At 38.8% G+C, this 17,340-nt stretch overlaps 1 protein-coding gene across 2 annotated transcripts in view; it reads left to right on the forward strand.

Moving 5' to 3' along the window:
- Positions 1–1,580: 1,580 nt before the first annotated feature.
- The window catches only part of SLC18B1 (solute carrier family 18 member B1), a 29,086-nt gene continuing 13,326 nt past the window's right edge, over positions 1,581–17,340 (forward strand). Inside the window, exons 1-6 of one of the 2 annotated variants that reach the window (XM_079148997.1) lie at positions 1,581–1,796; positions 2,985–3,124; positions 7,944–8,039; positions 8,606–8,679; positions 10,479–10,626; positions 12,033–12,189. In XM_079148997.1, the coding sequence (XP_079005123.1) occupies positions 1,757–1,796; positions 2,985–3,124; positions 7,944–8,039; positions 8,606–8,679; positions 10,479–10,626; positions 12,033–12,189 (655 nt within the window). In that variant the 5' untranslated portion in view covers positions 1,581–1,756. Of the gene's footprint in view, positions 1,797–2,984; positions 3,125–5,255; positions 5,538–7,943; positions 8,040–8,605; positions 8,680–10,478; positions 10,627–12,032; positions 12,190–17,340 lie in introns of those variants that run through there. The other variant, XM_079148998.1, reaches the window with a different exon arrangement.

The raw sequence follows: 17,340 nt of genomic DNA on the forward strand, positions 1-17,340 counted from the left end.
ATTCACATTAAATGTAAAAATGGTTGCTAATGGGGGAGTGAAATAGGAATAGATAGAAAGAGAAATAGAGGTCATGAGAACTGAAAAGTTCAGTTAAAGAATTGTCAAAATAGAGTTGGGAAAACTTCCTATTAAATAGAGAAAAAGATAAAGATGAGAGAATAAAGAAAAACTAAGAAGACCAGTTTGGGTGACTCCATAACTGAAAAAAAGAATAGTCCAGAAAGCTAGCAAATAAAGAAATGTAAATCATCAAAGAAATAATTCGAGAAAATTCCCCTCTTTGCTTTGATATTTAGTTGGAGAGAAGATGTAGAATTAAATGAGACTGGAGAAGCTGGCAGGATAGATCATAAAGACTTGATGAGACCACTTTAAAAACCTTTGCTAGAGCTGTCTTGCATTTACAGTGGTGCTAGAGGCTCTCCCTACTTCTTGCCCACCCTGGAACTGTTATATAACACTTAAGATCAGAGGTAGCATGCCTTTTTCTAGAAGCCAACCAAGACTCAATATGCCAAAGTACACAATCCTTTCAATATGTTTCTGTCGTAAAACCCATTGCATCATAGTAAAGTATAAATTAGTGTTTCACCTGCTAGAAGGAGGGGTGCTTACGTGAGGGTAGAGGTTGGATGGGGACTTTAAAGACCTGAATTCAACTTTAAATTCACAGTACCTGGCACAATGTGATAATTCAATAGTCTTCTTCCCCCTTGGCCCAAATCAAGACTTTCCCACTCTCCAAACAGCCCTTCCCACATAGTAAATAAGATGCAGTTAAATGAAACCAATTTTTTTGTGCCTGTTATTTGTGAATGGGAGACTAAGGTAGCAGCCACATACGTAAACTACTTTTTTTTTTTTTTTTTTTGTACCGGAGATTGAATCCAGAGGTACTTTACCACTGAGCTACCTCTGTAGTTCTTTGTATTTTTTATTTTGAGATGTTTTGTGAAATTGCTGAGGGTCTCACTACATTGCTGAGGCTGGCCTGGAACTTGTGGTCCTCCTGCCTCTGCCTCCCCAGTTGCTGGGATTACAGGAAAGCCTCACAGCGGCCCGCATACGTTTTATTACCAATGCTTACAGCCACCCTACAAGATAAATTTTAGTCTCACTTGCACAAATGGAGAAGCTGACCATGTTGTCCTAAGTCACAAACGGCTTGAGATCTCCCTGGATTGAAACCATATGCCTAGCCACTCTGCCATGCTTCCTCATTCATTATCATTCTTGCAAAAATATTTTTCTCCAAGGGCTTCATATTGTTTAATTCATTTCCGGTTTACTAGTATCTGGTTTCAATGATTCCATGCACTATCTCATTTGCACACTATGAAAAATAAATAACTGAACTCTTTAAAAAGATTCAGGGTAAGTCTAATTTTCTAATTCACTTTGGGTTTTTAAGGTAGAGGTCCAACTATATAAAATATCGATCCACTCGTCTTCCCTTCCCCCACCCTGCACCACCTCCGGCCGAATGAAAAAGGACAGCATAAATTAGAGCAGCAGAAGCTGTGGATTAAGATAATAGAGGGAGAGGACCCGCCCCGCCCCGCCCCCGCCCCGCCCCCTGGGCTCGAACTCTCCTTGAAGGTTTTGCTGAGCTCGGGGCAGGTCGCTGCCAACAGGGAATCGGAGATGCCAGGGCCGGGCTGAGCTTTGGCGACCAGCCGGACGGATTGTGGGAGGTTGAGTCTGAGGGCAGCGGCTTGGACCTGGGGGAAACGGCGGTGTCCACGCGCCGCGCATGGACGCGTCGGGGCCCCTGACTCCTGGCGGGCCAAGAGGTGACCGGGAGAGCAGGGCCGGGAGCGCCGCGGTGGCTTCGGGCCTGTCTCTTTAGCCGCGATCCAATTGGCCTTAGTGTGGTTTGTTTCCGAGAGATTCGAAAGGCTGGGGCCTGACATGGGGTTCAGGCCAGCGTTTCTTTTTCTGTAAGGAGTAAAGTTTGAGGCCTGGCTATGATATTGTACCTAGTGACTTTTTTCCCATAGCTCTGCTTTGAAGTTTTGTGTGTTTAAGAATGCATTCAATAAGTATACCATTATACAAATGTTAAACATTATCTTTTAGTATTCACTGTTATTCCCCTTTCTTTTTAACTTTCTCTCATTTCCCTTCTTCATCTACTCCAAAATTTTTTACAAAGATTCCCAAGACTTCCCCATGTTGCACAGATTTGTTTTCTTCTGGACTACAGTGGCAACCTCTGGGAACAAATAGAGCAAATTGAATATATTTTTCTTTTCTTTTTTCCTCTGAGAATCATTTAATTTAAAAAGGGTAAATGGATTTGCTGAGATGTTTGAAATTGAGTAGTTAATTGACGGTGTCTAAGTTAAATGACAATTTAGCCCTGGAAGCCAGTGTTAAATGAAGTGATGCAATAGACCAGTAAGTAGTTTAAAAAAATGGATTGAGTTAACAGATTTGTGGGACTTGACTTTTCAGAAGTATATTGTATTATTAATTCACCATTTGAATGTTTTTGGCTTACATGTCACTTGACTTCAATACTGCCCTAGAATTCCTAATAAACAGCTCACATTCTATGCTTAAAACATTATTGTGTCCATATAACTTCTGAAGCTAGTAACTTGAGAAAATAAGGAATGTTAATTATACTTTATAGAGTGATACCCTTTGGAGATCCCCCTGCTGCTCATCCTTTTTCAAGGGATTTATTAAAGACAGGGAAATACTTTATAGTGAAGGCAAAACAGACGCCTGGTAATATATACATTTAGATTCTAACAGATGGTAGTGTATGAATGAAAGTGATATGTTTTCAATATTGTAGTGATGTCCTCCAGGATTGTTCTCTATTTGGTCACATGTGTTGTATTTAAAATAGCCCTTGAAGTCACTAAATACAAGTGTCTTCAGAGTACATTGTTTGCCCAGAAATGACACTTCTGTATTTCCATCCATAGTCCCAATTTCATGACTATAAATGCAGTGTGTTTGCATTCAAGGCGATGGCCCTTCAGAAAGTTCAAGAGAGACACCCAGACATCTTTCAAGAGAACAACTGTTTGTACTGATATCTGCAGCTTCCATGAACTTAGGTTCCATGATGGCCTATTCTATCCTTGGGCCCTTTTTCCCCAAGGAGGTAAGACCATTTTGTATTCTTATGAACTCTAATTTTTAAAAAAGCCTTTTGAATTATTTTATAGCATGTAAAATATAAAAATCTGCTAATACAGGTAATATATAGAATTTCAATCAACTGAATATTTCTTTTAGAATGTTTAATATCAGGGGAAAAATAAAAAAGGAAACAAGTCTAGAAAGAGCATTCTTTTGGAAGGTAGTTCACTTAAATATAAATGACCTTTTGAGCATTACTTTGTTTACCATGTAGTATGATTAATCTTTATTTGGGTTTGCAACTACAAAAAAAAAAAAAAAATGAGGTGCTTTGAATAGTTGAGATTTAAATGTTGTACAACAGGTCTCTATTAAAAAAGGAACATAAGACAGTGATGTGTCCACTTACTGGTGTTCTGATTTACTAATATTTTAGAATTAGGATATTATGTTCCAGTGAATTCCCTTTTCTGATTTGAATTTCTTGTAGACTGTAGCCGTGTGAAGAAAGAATTCTGATTATTGCCTAGTTCTCTCTAATCATAGCCTTTTCTATGTGTTAGGATCTATAGAAAAATGTCACAAAATAATCCCTGGAGTCAGGGGTTCAATATGGGATGAAGGAAACCCAACTTGGGCAAGTGGAAACAGTATGTCCATGTGTTTTATTTTGTTCTCTTTGCCAAAGCCTAGCAGTTTCTCAGCCCTCTATCTGCCTCGATGACATGTAGTCCTTCATTCTGTATGCTATAGAAGAGAATAAAGTGGCTTCTCTGCTGAAAGAACAATGGGGCTCTGTACCCATACAGCCCTCTCTGGTTTTCACTGCATGTTCCCACCCACTTACCCATTTGGTGCCTACCACAACCGCAGAAGGAGGGTAGAATAGCAAGAATCTCATCATGCTACAAATGAAGAAACAGTCTCAGCAGTTAAGTGACTCTCCCAGTTCAGTCCTATTCACTGAAAATTTAGTAAGTTCCTACTTTTAAGTGTGACAGGTTAGAGAAAAAATAATCAAGAAAATGGTCCTCTAATCTTATCTGTTCATTGGGAGTGAAGACATATGACAAGAAAGGTTTCACACTATTTGAATAGGCTTTAAAAAGAGGATGCCCAGAATGTTATGGAACTCAAGAAAGAGGATGGTTGATTCTGCCATGGGCAGAGTAGCTGCCAGGTGAAGTGAAGGTGTGGTATTAAAAGGGACTTAACGAGATAAATCTAAGAAGGGTCTGAAGAGGTGGTGGTGTCTAAGGTGAACACAGCGGTAAGGGCATTCCAGGTAAGTAGAGTCAGGAGAAGAACAGAGTGAATGGCGTGTTCCTAGGGGAGGGCAGACAACTCAGTGTGACTCGAGCCTAGGGGGGAGTGACAGCTGACAGTAGGCAGAGGATCTGAGGGGCACACAGCAACTAGAAGGCCAGGGTGCGTGGATGCATGCCAAGGGCCCCGTCACTGGGAAGTCATCAAAGGTATCTGAGCACAGTGGTCTGACCAGACTTGGGTTTTGTAAAATAATGATGGGAGCCTCTGAGGATATTGAAGGAAAATCCAACCCAAACTGTTTCTCTTACTAAGTACTCACAACACAGATCACTTCTGTGGCCTCAAAATGGGTGGGGATTTCTCTCCTCCAGCCAGGGAGCAATTCTGCAGCCACGAACACTACCTAGTTGTCCTCTAATGTCAGATAATGTTCTGACATTATCTATTTGGTTGTAGCATCAGATCCCATAGTTTGAGAGCAAGGTACTCAATATTGCCACCTGCCTTCTTATGCCAGTCATTAACCTTAGGTTGTTTTGCTTCTGGTTAGCTGACTATAAATTTGGGATTCCATAACCTCCTCCTTGGATTCCATTAATTTACTTGAATAGCCATAGAATTCAGGAAAACTCTTATTATTATTAAGGATATAGGTGAAGAGATGCCCTGGGTGAGGCACGGGAGAAGGGGCATGGAGCTTCCGTGTCCTCTGTGGACACATCACCCTTTAGGAACCTCCATGTGTTCAGCTGTCCAGAGGTTCTCTAGACCCTGTCCCTTGGGTTTTTATGGAGACTTCATTGCATAGGCCTGAGTGCTTATAGATTGGGTGGAGAAACCCAAAAAACCTGTACATTCTGTTTCTTTTTGGCCTTCCTGTGCAGCATTCCTACTCCAGGGGATGGGACAGGACTCTCTGGAATGAGGAGACTTTTGTGACCTACTATCAGACAATATAGGTCAGAGTTATAAGCCAGGAACCATGAATGAAAACCGAAATATATGTATCATAATATCACAGAACCTGTTGAATTAAGATGGAGATAAACTGGAGTAAGTGGATCAACCAGTTAGAAGGGAATTTCCTGGCCCAGTTGAAACTACTGAGTGAGCACAAGTAATGTCAGTTTTCTCTAAGTGGAACAGGAGCAAAGGAAACCCAGATTGTGAGTATGTGTTTTTAAGTTTTTTATTGAGCTTATTTGCCTATAGGCGAAAAGTCTGAAGGAAAGAGGACACAGGAGAGAGAACATTCTAGCTTTAAAAACTGTAGCTATGAAGATCGGCTCTTCCTTTTCACTCCTTATTAAAAGAGTGTGTTCACAAATGCATTGGTAAAATCTTACCCTTCCTTCTGCATCTTCTGTCACCCTGTTAGTCAAAGCTAACTGAGCAGAAAGAAACAGGTCACTCTCTTTAGTTCAGGTATAAGATTCTTACTTCTAGTCATCATTTTTCTGGCTATCCTCGTCCTTTGTCAGATGATTACATGTGAATTAGAAATTGCTTTCAAAAGCTGTCATTGCGTCTTCTTTTAGAGCAGGATCCATGTTCCAGAAGTGGTGTTCCTGTTGTGGCATGTGGCTCTCAGACATCCTGTGTAACTGTTCCATTTCCAGTGTGGATGTGGGAACATACACATGATGAAAACTATGGTGGTTTGAAAACTGTGTAATCTTTGCAGGTCCATGTCCTCATCCATAAATGGGGTCAGCTAAATATATGTCACTCATTTATTTGTTAAATACATGTAAAACAACATTTAGTGGTGATTCTGGCTCATGGTAAAGGTCCAATAAATACTAGTTGCTATAACCATTATTCTATGTTTTCTGCTAGGTTCTAAAATTAAATACTTATCAGATCTATTAAGCAATGAGTTTGACCAATGAATGTTCTTAATGACTCCTTTGATAATATTTTTCCCTTTGCAGAACTGACCCTTGTATAGTAGAAATGTAGACTTCAAGTTCCAATCTATGTATAGGATGATCTTTTGCTAAGATACCATTAAAAGTATCTTAATAATGAGATCTTTCTTGCCTCCACAACAGTATCTTATGTGGTTAGTAGAACATGGAAAGGGAATGGCCAATTATGAAGCCCATAGAATATTAGATTCACATTCTACCTAAACAGTTACTTCAGTGCTGTGGGCCTATCCTCTACCCTCACTGGCCACCAGATGGCCACAAACCACATTTGTGGCTGTCTTCCTAAAAGAATGATGTAGGCCTTTCTAAAGTTTAGCTTACAACAGTCAGTTCACCTATCCTGTTTCGTGGTATGACACTATGAGAAATATAGGGCTTATTTAAAGATGTTTATACTGACATGAAAAGAACATCCTTGAACAAGACAGGATTAAATGACAATGATATCTTATGTGGGAAGGGATGGAGAGATTTTTATCTTAAAATTGTAGTTCAAAAAGGTAAAGAGATGCAGTGTTGACTGTTGTAGGCAATGGATTTTGAAGGGTGTGCAAGTGTACGCTAGCTTTCTATATTAAAATTATTTGAAGCACTTGTGAAAGGATGAATCCAAATCGAGCTCTTCTGAACATTAAGTGTTTGCTGCTGGCATGATGCCTAACACATGGAAGATGCTCGATCGGAGACTGCTGATTGAGAGGACAGAGGTGTGTCATTCAGGCGTTGAGCATCATAATATGCTGAGTTGCCACTCTTATCTTAAAAACATTAAAATCGTATTTTAACTTCTTATATTGCTGGAGCCAGAGCTTGATATGATTTGCCACATTTCCAGGGTTTCAAACACTTAAAAAATCTTTTTTGTATTTTTATGTATGAATTTAGTTATGCATTACAATAAGAGCATTTCAAGTTCAAGAGTAGATTCAGGATAAGTCCTGCATCATCTGTAACCAATTTCAGATCTTCTTGATGGAATAGGTTTTACACATTAATAATTCTAACTTATGGATGGTAAACTACCCTACATGTTTCAGGAGAATGTAGAGTGTCAGGGGACTTTTTTTTTTTTTTTTTTCATCTGTGTTGTGGATGTCAGAAAGGAAAACAGTCTTCTCAATCTGTCAGGCACTTGGTAAGAACAGCAGAAGCAGGGTCAAGACTGAATGGACTTTGGTATGACCCACATCCCAAATAATGGAATTTCCTATCCTTGATTTTTTTATGGACAAGTGTTTTTGGATTTTTTTTTTTTTTTTTTTTTGGTGGAGTACAATCCTGTAACTAAAAAGGCTACTAAAAAGGAAGTGTGTCTAAATCAGCTTTTTCAGCAGTCCTATGACTATGAAGTAGAGCCCAAATTTCCTCATCCAAGGTATTTTGAGTTGTTTATGTTCTTTAGTTCTGACTTTTGCTAACTAAAGGGAACAATTCTTTATAGACATGGTGAAGTGAATTATTTTCATGTCAGAGACTAGTTTTTATTATCTAAAACTTCCCTTTTAAAAATAATAATTTTTGAAATTACTCTTTAGATAAAAGTCACGAGAAGATGATGTTCTGATTGCGTATTCTTATTTTCCTATACTGATGATATTTTGTCTTTTAAACTTTGTTCCCATTTCTGTTTGTTCAAAGGCTGAAAAGAAGGGAGCTAGCAATACCATGATTGGTATGATCTTTGGATGTTATGCTTTATTTGACTTGCTGGCATCCTTGGTATTTGGAAAATATGTAAGTATTAAAGTTCATACACACATTTTAATTTTTAAAAATTGTCAAATGAGCCAGGTGTGGTGGTGCATGCCTGTAATACTAGTGACTTGAGAGGCTGAGGCAGGAGGATCATCAGTTCAAAGCCAGCCTCAGCAACTTAGTGAGATACTAGGTAAATTAGGGATATCCTATCTCTAAATAAAATATAAAAAAAGGACTGGGGATGTGGCTCAGTGTTTAAGGGTCCCTAGGTTCTATCCCTGGTACAAAAAAAAAAAAAAAAAAAAAAGACAAATGAAATGTTCTAATTTACTAGTCTAGAATTACTATGGATATAGAAATAAGCACCATTATAGTTTTTTAAAATTCTACTACCTGTGACAGTTCCATCCTCAGGGCTGATTGGTTTTAACTCCTTCCATATCTGCATATTACCATCCATTCTTTTAAAGAGTTATTTTAATATCTTATTAACTATACATGCCTTCCCCAATTTTAAATTTTCTGATACAGTGGATTTGTTTATATTAATATGAACTTGTAGAAGTAATCCATGTATCACTCTTGTTTGACATTTATTATAGCTTGTCCATATTGGAGCGAAATTTATGTTTATAGCAGGAATGTTCGTCTCAGGAGGAGTTACAATTCTTTTTGGGTAAGTCGCTTTCTCTTATGTTTGGTGAAAGTTTGAACACAGTTCATAATCTCTCTTCAGTTTAAAATGTTAATGGCTTACTGAACTGATCAGTACTCTTACTATCTATTGAATGACAGCATGCAACTAAAGGTGGGAGGTGTTGGGCGAGCAGAGAACAGGGATCCAAGAAATCATCATTAAACTGGCTACTGAATGTAGGACCCCTGTGACTATGAACGACAGAAACTTAACTTACTTTTTGAGTCACAAATATGTTCTGGCTTAAGCAAAAAAAGTGAAATTTCTCTTACCCAAAAGAATCTGTTCAAGTTGGGTACAGTGGTGAACTTGTGATTCCAGCTGATTGGAAGCCTGAGGCAGGAGGATCGCAAGTTTGAAGCCAGCATGGACAACTTAAGCAGACCCTGTCTCAGAAAATAGAATGGAATGACGGGGGATGTAGTTCAGTGATAGAGTGCTCCTGTGTTCCATCCTCACTACAACAAAACCATGTCATCAGAAGTCTTTCTTAGCTTTCGGGCTTTGCTTTCTCTTCTTGGATAAAGTCTCCTTTTTCAGTTGCAAGATGAACAGTCCAGTAAAAAGTGCCCTGTTTCTAATAGCTTCTGTTAGAGTCACAGACAGGAGTCCCACTGTCGCCATCTTTGTTCATGGCCCATCCCGCATGGTGGCCATTGTAGCCCAGGGGAAAGAATATTCTGCGTAGCCAGACCTGGTAACATACTCACTTTAGAGCATAAAGTAGAATGTTTCTTCCCCTTACTGTTTTAGGGAAATGGGAAAATGAGTGCCAGAGGCAAAACAACTGTAAAATTCTCAAGCTTAGAATCCTTAAAGGAGCAACATAGTGGCAAAATCTAGGAAAGAGCTGTATACATACTTGGGAAACATAATGGAATGATAATAACATGAAGAGATAAACTCAGAAAACCATTACATTAAATGAAGTCGATTTTTCTTTTTTCTTTTTCTATTTTTGGTGGGGGTCTTCTATTTTCTAGATTCTTTCTTTTTTGAAGGTGTAAGTCCCATCATGAGAGAAACCTGCTAATAAGAAGTCTTTTCTGTGATGTAGGTCTTGTCAGCATGCTTCTATACACGGTCCACCCTCCATATCTGCAGGTTCAGCAGCTGTGAATTCAGCCAACTGCAGAGGGCAAACACTTGAGAAAAAAAGTCTGTATTAAATATGTGCAGATTTCTTGTCATTATTCCCCAAATAGTAAAGCATAATAACTATTTACATGGTGTTTACATTATATTAGGTATTATAAATAATCTAGGGATGGCTTAACATATATAGGAGAATGTGTACAGGTTATATGCAAATACTGTACAATTTTTTTTTGGGGGGGCGGTGCTGGGGATTGAACCCAGGGCCTTAAGCTTACAAGGCAAGCACTCTACCAACTGAGCTATCTCCCCAGCCCCATACAATTTTATATAAGGGATTTGATTATCCTTCAGGGCCAGGGATCCTAGAATCCATCTCCCATGGATACCTAGGGACAACTGTATTCCAAAAAGGCCTATTTGGTACTATCATTCAAGAGAACAATTGTGTCGGCAGTAAAGGGCAACAAAACTGTCATCTTGACTCAAACCATAACAACAACAACAACAAAAAAAACCCAAAAAACAAAAAACAAAAATCAGGTGGGAGGTGTTCTACTGAAAGTATAACAAAACAACTTTATGAACAACTCCTGTTCTAAAGAGGTTTATTCTAATAATTATGGATAATATGCTACTTTTTACAGTAAAATTAAAATTATAATTGTCCTATTCCTTTTTAGCCTCTTAGACCAAGTTCCAGATGGACCCATATTTATTGCTATGTGTTTTCTAGTGAGAATAATAGATGCGTTAAGCTTTGGTGCAGCAATAACTGCATCATCTTCGATCCTCGCAAAAGCTTTTCCAAATAATGTGGCTACAGTTATGGTATGTAGTTTATACATTTTTCTTACTTTCCTTTGAGTGTGGCCCAAAATATTTTTGGGCCTTTCATGTTAAAGCTGGCATCCATCCTTCTAGACCTTCTTTTCTCCACTCTTATGTTTTTGTTAAAATTTACTCTGATTTTTACTCTTGGCAGTAAGGGTATCAAAAGAGTGTACTGTTAGTGGTACTTAAGTGCCCTTCCTGGTCTTAGAATTCCTTGAATGGGTCTTTTGACAGGTAAATGTGGCTCAGACTAACCATTCTCTTTGCCACTTTTGTTAAAATCGCCTGAGTCATGTCTTACTGTCTCCCTGTGACCAAGATGGTGGGAGAGATGCCTGGGGCACTCCCTGCTGTAGGAGTGATTTTCCTAGTGGCAAAACACTTAATTCATACTAGAGTCTTTCCTCTACTTTTGCTAGATGAAAGAGGTTTTAGGCATATCTTGAAGTCCTTACATGCTTCTGGGCTGTCCAAGGAATGCCCTCTTATTTGACACAAATCCAGAACCTGGTGGCCTTGTATTGACATCCATTCTTGTGTATCATCTAGAAGAGTACAGACATGGTATTAGAAGCATACCAGATTCCTGTCCTGGCTCTGGGAAGCTGCCTTTCTGAACCCACAAGATTTTCCCATGGCTCCGTCTCTGTGCCCACACATCCCTGCAGGAGACCCATGGTCTACATATTGGACCAAATGCTACCTTCATATAATTGTTTTCTAGAGTTCAGACTCTAATCAGCTTAGTACCAAGGATTCCTCATTTACTCATTTAATACTGTCATATGAAAATTTTTACTGTCAAACTCTTTTTTGCATGAATGATTTTTTACTTAAGCACCTATATTCCTAGCTGTATAGGTTCATTTTAGATTTTATAGCCATTTGATCTGCTATAGTGGCCATGGTGACAGTCATACCATTTACATTTCCTAGAAATATATTTTTCAGAAAGGATTCATAAGAACACTAGTTTGTCAACCTGCCCTGTAAAACAAAATTTGGTGGGTAACAAGTTTGAAGTGTGCTGTGTGCTGTCCTCGAACTTAGAGATGTCCAGTTCACATTAGTGTTTTAAGGCTTTGAGAAATCCTGTAGTAAAGATACGTTATCAAATGCTCTACAACTTAATTTGTCCGTGGAACCACTTTTTCTCAATAAAACGAGTTTGCAGCCAGTCTGGGACACACAGTGAGTTTCTCTCTCAAAAAGAAAAGAAAAGAAAAAGAAAAAAGAAAAGAAATTTTTAAAATTTCCATAATCAATTTTTTATGTTCTAAATATTTAGACTCAATTGAATTTGTATGTATGTATAAATTGTGAAGTACAGAGTTGTTTTTTCAAATAGTAACTTGTTAATTTTTCAAATGATATATATTAACTCATTTTTTCCCCATTTTTAGGGAGGTCTCGAGGTATTTACTGGACTGGGACTAGTAATAGGTCCTCCTTTAGGTGGCTTTTTGTATCAATCCTTTGGCTATGAGGTGCCTTTCATTTTTCTGGGATGCATAATTCTGCTGATGATACCACTCAACATATATATTTTACCTAGTTATGGTAAGTCCACATCCTATTACTCATTTTAATAATCTTGAATTAATTTTATATCTTTGTAGGATACCAGTTTATCAGATATTCATTTTTGTTTCATGTAATTGCTAATAACTCTTTAGGGCACCCTAAAAGAACTGATTCTCTTTACATAAATGTTGTAGGCAATTAGTTTATAAGAATTACTGCATATAACCAATTCCTTCCCCAACCTTTAGTGCAAGCAAATATTTAATTGCTGTTCATAACCCATCACCATATGCAATGCCTACCACAAGTTTTCTTGGTCCGAACTAAATATTCACATCAAGAACATCGAGAAGTTACTGTGGAGCTGGGTATGGTGGCAAACGCCTGTAATGCCTCAGGAGGCTGAGGCAGGAGGATGGATGTTTCAAAGCCAGCCTCAGCAAAAGCGAGGTGCTAAGCAACTCAGTGAGACCCTGAATCTGTTAAATACAAAATGGGGCTGGAAATGTGGCTTAGTGGCTGAGTGTCCCTGAGTTAAATTGCCTATACCAAAAAAAGAAAAAAAAGTTATTGTTGGTCACTTGCTGCCCCATCATTTCTAGGAGGCTGTAAGAGAGGAGGGCAAGGCCATTTCTTCATTTCCAGCAGGTTTTGAAGCTGTCTGTGTGGCATAGCACAGTCCACATCAGGCAGTAATGGTTTCATTACTCATGCTGGTTTCAAAGCTCTGTGCCCCATAGGAATCTCCCTGCCTTGTGATAAGTGCATGGTATTGCTTCCAGGTGTCCATGAGGGACATGAGGATTACAAGTTAGCATGCTCAGGGAGGCACAAAATAAGGTGTCCTTATCAGGTACTTACAGTTTATCTGTAGTTTCTTTTGTCCAGATGAAATTTATGAGGTCAGGGTTATTTATTTATTTAGGTACTGCAGGGGAACTCAGGGATGCTTTACTACTGAGCTGCACCCCTAGTTTTTTTTTTTTTTTTTTTTTTTTTTTTTTTGAGACAGGTCTCACTAAGTTGCCCGCGCTGGCCTTGAACTGGTGATCCTCCTGCCTCAACCTCCCAAGTCATTGGGATTACAGGCATGTGTCACTATGCCCAGAGAGTCATGGCTATTTTTGTTATACTCAGCAGCAGAGAACAGAGCGAGAGTCACATTGCTATACTGAGCTACAGAGTGGTGTTTGTCTTTCAAAGTGAATGACACTCTTGGTTCTGTAGTTGAGCATCCTGGGCTGCGCTCAGGTTTGCTTGTTGGCTACTTGACTAATAATTAAGAAATTGACACCAATTAGATTCTCATGCATCCGGAGAAAAAAATTTTGATAACTCCTCATCATACCAGATAATGAAAAAGACTTTGCTAAGACCCCAATCCATGGCAGAACTAGGTATTAGTTAGGACTTCTGTGATTAGGTGCTAGGCTGGTCTCAACATCTGTTGCTCCTGGAGGTCTGGCTTGCTCTCCTCATCACCTTCCCTACCCCTCCCCATTTGCTATATTTTTCAGCCTTGTCTATTCACCAACCTAGTTACTTCATACTTTTCCATTTTCTTTTTCTATTATTTCTCAATTAAACTTTCCCTTTAACTGAACTTAAATTCCTGATAGCTATATTTTTATGACCCCCCGACAAGAGTTTGACAGATTTTCTCTTTATCAAGAAGGCTCCTTTATTTAAATTGAATGGGAGAAAAAAAAAACACTAAAAAAATGTCCCTAGGGTTGATAGTATTAAAATTTGTAAATGCAGATTTAGGTGTTCCCATGTAGGAGTATTTTAAAAAATTGTTATTTAGGAGAGTTTTTGCACAAAGTTTGCAAATTAAACTCATTTTCTTCTGATATTGACAGAATTTGGTATTCTACAAGTTCTACCCACTTATTCTAGACCTGTGGACAATGTGACTTTAGCTTTGGGTGCTAAGCATCCCGTTCCAATTCTTTAGACCTGCTCACAGTTTCCTCCCTGTAGAGTCTAAAGAACTTATCTAAAACAGAGTCGTGGATATGACAGTCTGTACAACTTGGTGGGTTCTTGTGCTCCCCCCACCCTCAGAAGAGTCAGATAAAGATACAGCTGTGATGGGAAGGAGCTTCTTTTTTGGGGACTTCTTGCTTGAGCAGAAGGGAGACAGCATTGAGCCAGAGAGTGTGAGTCAGGCTCTCTGGACAAAGGAGAGAGCCAGTTTCATTCATATGAAAGGACCATTTGCAGGGGCGGGCTAGAGTCTAGGAATTTTAATCGATTTGGGGCACATGTTCTGAGGTGTTTTCTTTGTGGGTCCTGGGCAAGCACTTTAACCTTAAGAGAGGTGTGGTTAGCCTGAGGCCAGAAATTACATCTTTGTAATTACATCTTTGCCTTGTGATAAGGATGAGTTGCTATAGTTGTTAAGGTATGTGTTGAGGAGAAAACACATCACTTGAGTAACAAGTTAAGAGTCTGGGAATTTGCTGTTTGAGTGACTCCTCAGGAGTTTTATCCTTTGTGAGAATTGAGGCAAGAGGGTGCCCCTGACTTTAATGATGCACCTGGTTTCTGAGACTAATTGGTGGTTGAGAGTGACTGAGAAGACAAGGAAAGACACATGTCATTCTTTCTTTTTTTTTTTTTTTTTTTTTTTTTTTTTTTAGAGCCTTATAGTTGTACATAGCAGTGGATTCATCTTGACAATCTCATGCATGTATGGAAATTGATTTCCGTTCACAGTTCCCCTATCCGCTCCCCCTTTTTCCTCCCACCCTACCTCCCCTCTCCTATTCTCCTTCCTCTACTAGACCTCCTTTCACTTTATGTTTGATTGCATACCATACTTTTAGTAGCTAATAAGCCATGAGTTAAGGTCTTGGGAGTTCATTTGCTCTTTTCCAGGGGTGGGAGGATTTGACTGTCTCATTCTTTCCTCAGAGTTTTTACTCCCTTAATCTTAAGGAGTGCTGCTCTTCACGGGGATTTCTGACTTGTTTCAAATCCTCTTATTAAAATCCTTAAATCCAATAAGTTCAAGAGACCAATTGTACATCATGAAGACTACAGTTAATAAGTATATTTTGTATACAGTGGTCCCCCCTTCTCCATGGGTCATATGTTCCAAGTCCACCACTGAATGTCTGAAACCATGGATGGTACCAACCCCTATACACACTCTGTTCTTCTTACACATACATACCTATGATAAAGTTCAATTTGTACATTAGGTATAGTAAGAGATTTAACAGTAATAAAATAAAACAATGATAACTATACTATAACAAAACATTTAAAACTTATACATTATTTCTGGAATTTTCCATTTAATGTTTTCAGAACACAGTTGACCATGAAGAACTGAAATCTCAGAAAGCAAAACTGCAGATAAGGGGGGACTACTGTACTTGAAAATTGCTAAGAGAGTAGATTTTTAATGTTCTCACCACAAGAAAATAAGTATTTTACCCATATCTTAAATAACTTGATTTAGCCATTCCACAATGTATACATGTTTCAAAATATGTACTTCAAAAGTATACACAATTTCACTCCTTAGTTTAAAAAGAAGTCAAAAAAATTCAGAAGTGCAAACTTTATCCTAAAAGCCACTAGGAGCTGTTAGATTTAGGTACAAGAGTCACATGCTGTAGAATCTCTGCCTCCCACACTTCCCAACGATTCCTTATACTGTAAGACTTAGTTTGTATCACCTCTTCTGGGGAGTTTTTCTAAATGTTCTTGATCACTGGACTAGATGTTGAGAAAGTAGCGCTGCAGTGCTTAGATATTTGTCTTGCCCTCCAACACCTGAGGACTCCCCCACCTCCCCATCTCTACCTGAAGCTTCAGGACAGGCATTGCCAATCAGGGAGACACTTCTCTCCAAGAAGGATATATCAGAATTTGGAGGAAACAGAGGGAGTATCCAGGTAGCTTTGAAACACTTCTCAGGTGGTTCTACTGAGTGTTCCTTGAAGTTTTTATTACTCGGTCAACTTCAATTGATGAACTAATTTTGTGTTCCTTTCCATAGAAAGGGTACCATTTATGTCATAATGGTTTGCTTGTGTTATACCATAACCTATACTACTTTCTGCATGTACAATAAAGGAATCTTTAGTAATTCATATCTTAAAGATGAATAATTAGTATACTTAATATGTAATTCAATATCCACATCCAAGTCTCCTAGCTAGCAATACCTTACAGAGCCACATGGTGGTGCTTGTTCTCTTTCTAAATTGAACTGCATGCTGTTTCTGAAATGAAACTTGGTGACTATGCTGAGATTCGCTTCCCTGTTAAATTGAGAAACTAGCATGAGGTTTAACATTATCTGCTGTATCCTGAAAAAGTCTTAAGCATAGCACTTAAAATAGTTGAACTGCACCATGAATTTTTTTGTACTTTGTCCTGTACTTAGTCATTGTTCAACAAGTATTTTTAGAGTAATGAGCTGTGCTGAGTGCTGCTGGAGAAATGTAGATATATGAGGGCTGATCCTGGTCCTCAGAGAGCTTCCATGTTCAAATCCAGCAAGGTCTCTGGATAGGATCACTGTGGCCACCTCTGACTAGCCCCTCCGCAGGGCCACAGAGTGATCTCCCTGAATCACACGTCTCATTCTCATTTCCTTCCTGAAATCCCCAGTGTTTCTCAGGCTTCTTGACCTGGATCCCAAGGTGCTCCATAATCTATCACTGCATCTTTCTGCAGTGTGATCCTGCCCACTACCTTGGTGTCCTCTGTCTAATCTTGATCTTCCAAGTGTACTTTTCCTCTTTCATTTTCTCACACACAAAATAGTCCTCCCTTACTTCTAAGTCTTTAAATAACATGCCTGGAATATTGTTTTTCCCTTCTTTACTTGCTCATCTCAAGCATATTCTTCTTTTTTTTTTTAAATTTTTTTGTAGTTGTAGATGGGCAGCATGTTCATTTATTTTTATGTGGTGCTGAGGGTTGAACTCAGTACCCCACACATGTGAGGTAAGCGCTCCACCACAGAGATACAGCCCAAGCACATTCTTGAGGATCCAGCTTAGACATTACTACTTTAAAAATCTTTCTTGTGTAGCCCTCCTAGGCATTATAAGAGAATTCTCTCATATGCTCATGCCCCACCCAGATCTCATGCTAGCTGTCTTTACCCATTATTGTAACTTTTCTGCAATGACAGTCTCTGGATCTATCTTATTTATCCTT

The sequence above is a fragment of the Sciurus vulgaris genome (assembly GCF_902686455.1).
Source record: "Sciurus vulgaris genome assembly, chromosome: 7".
NCBI classification, from domain to species: domain Eukaryota; kingdom Metazoa; phylum Chordata; class Mammalia; order Rodentia; family Sciuridae; genus Sciurus; species Sciurus vulgaris.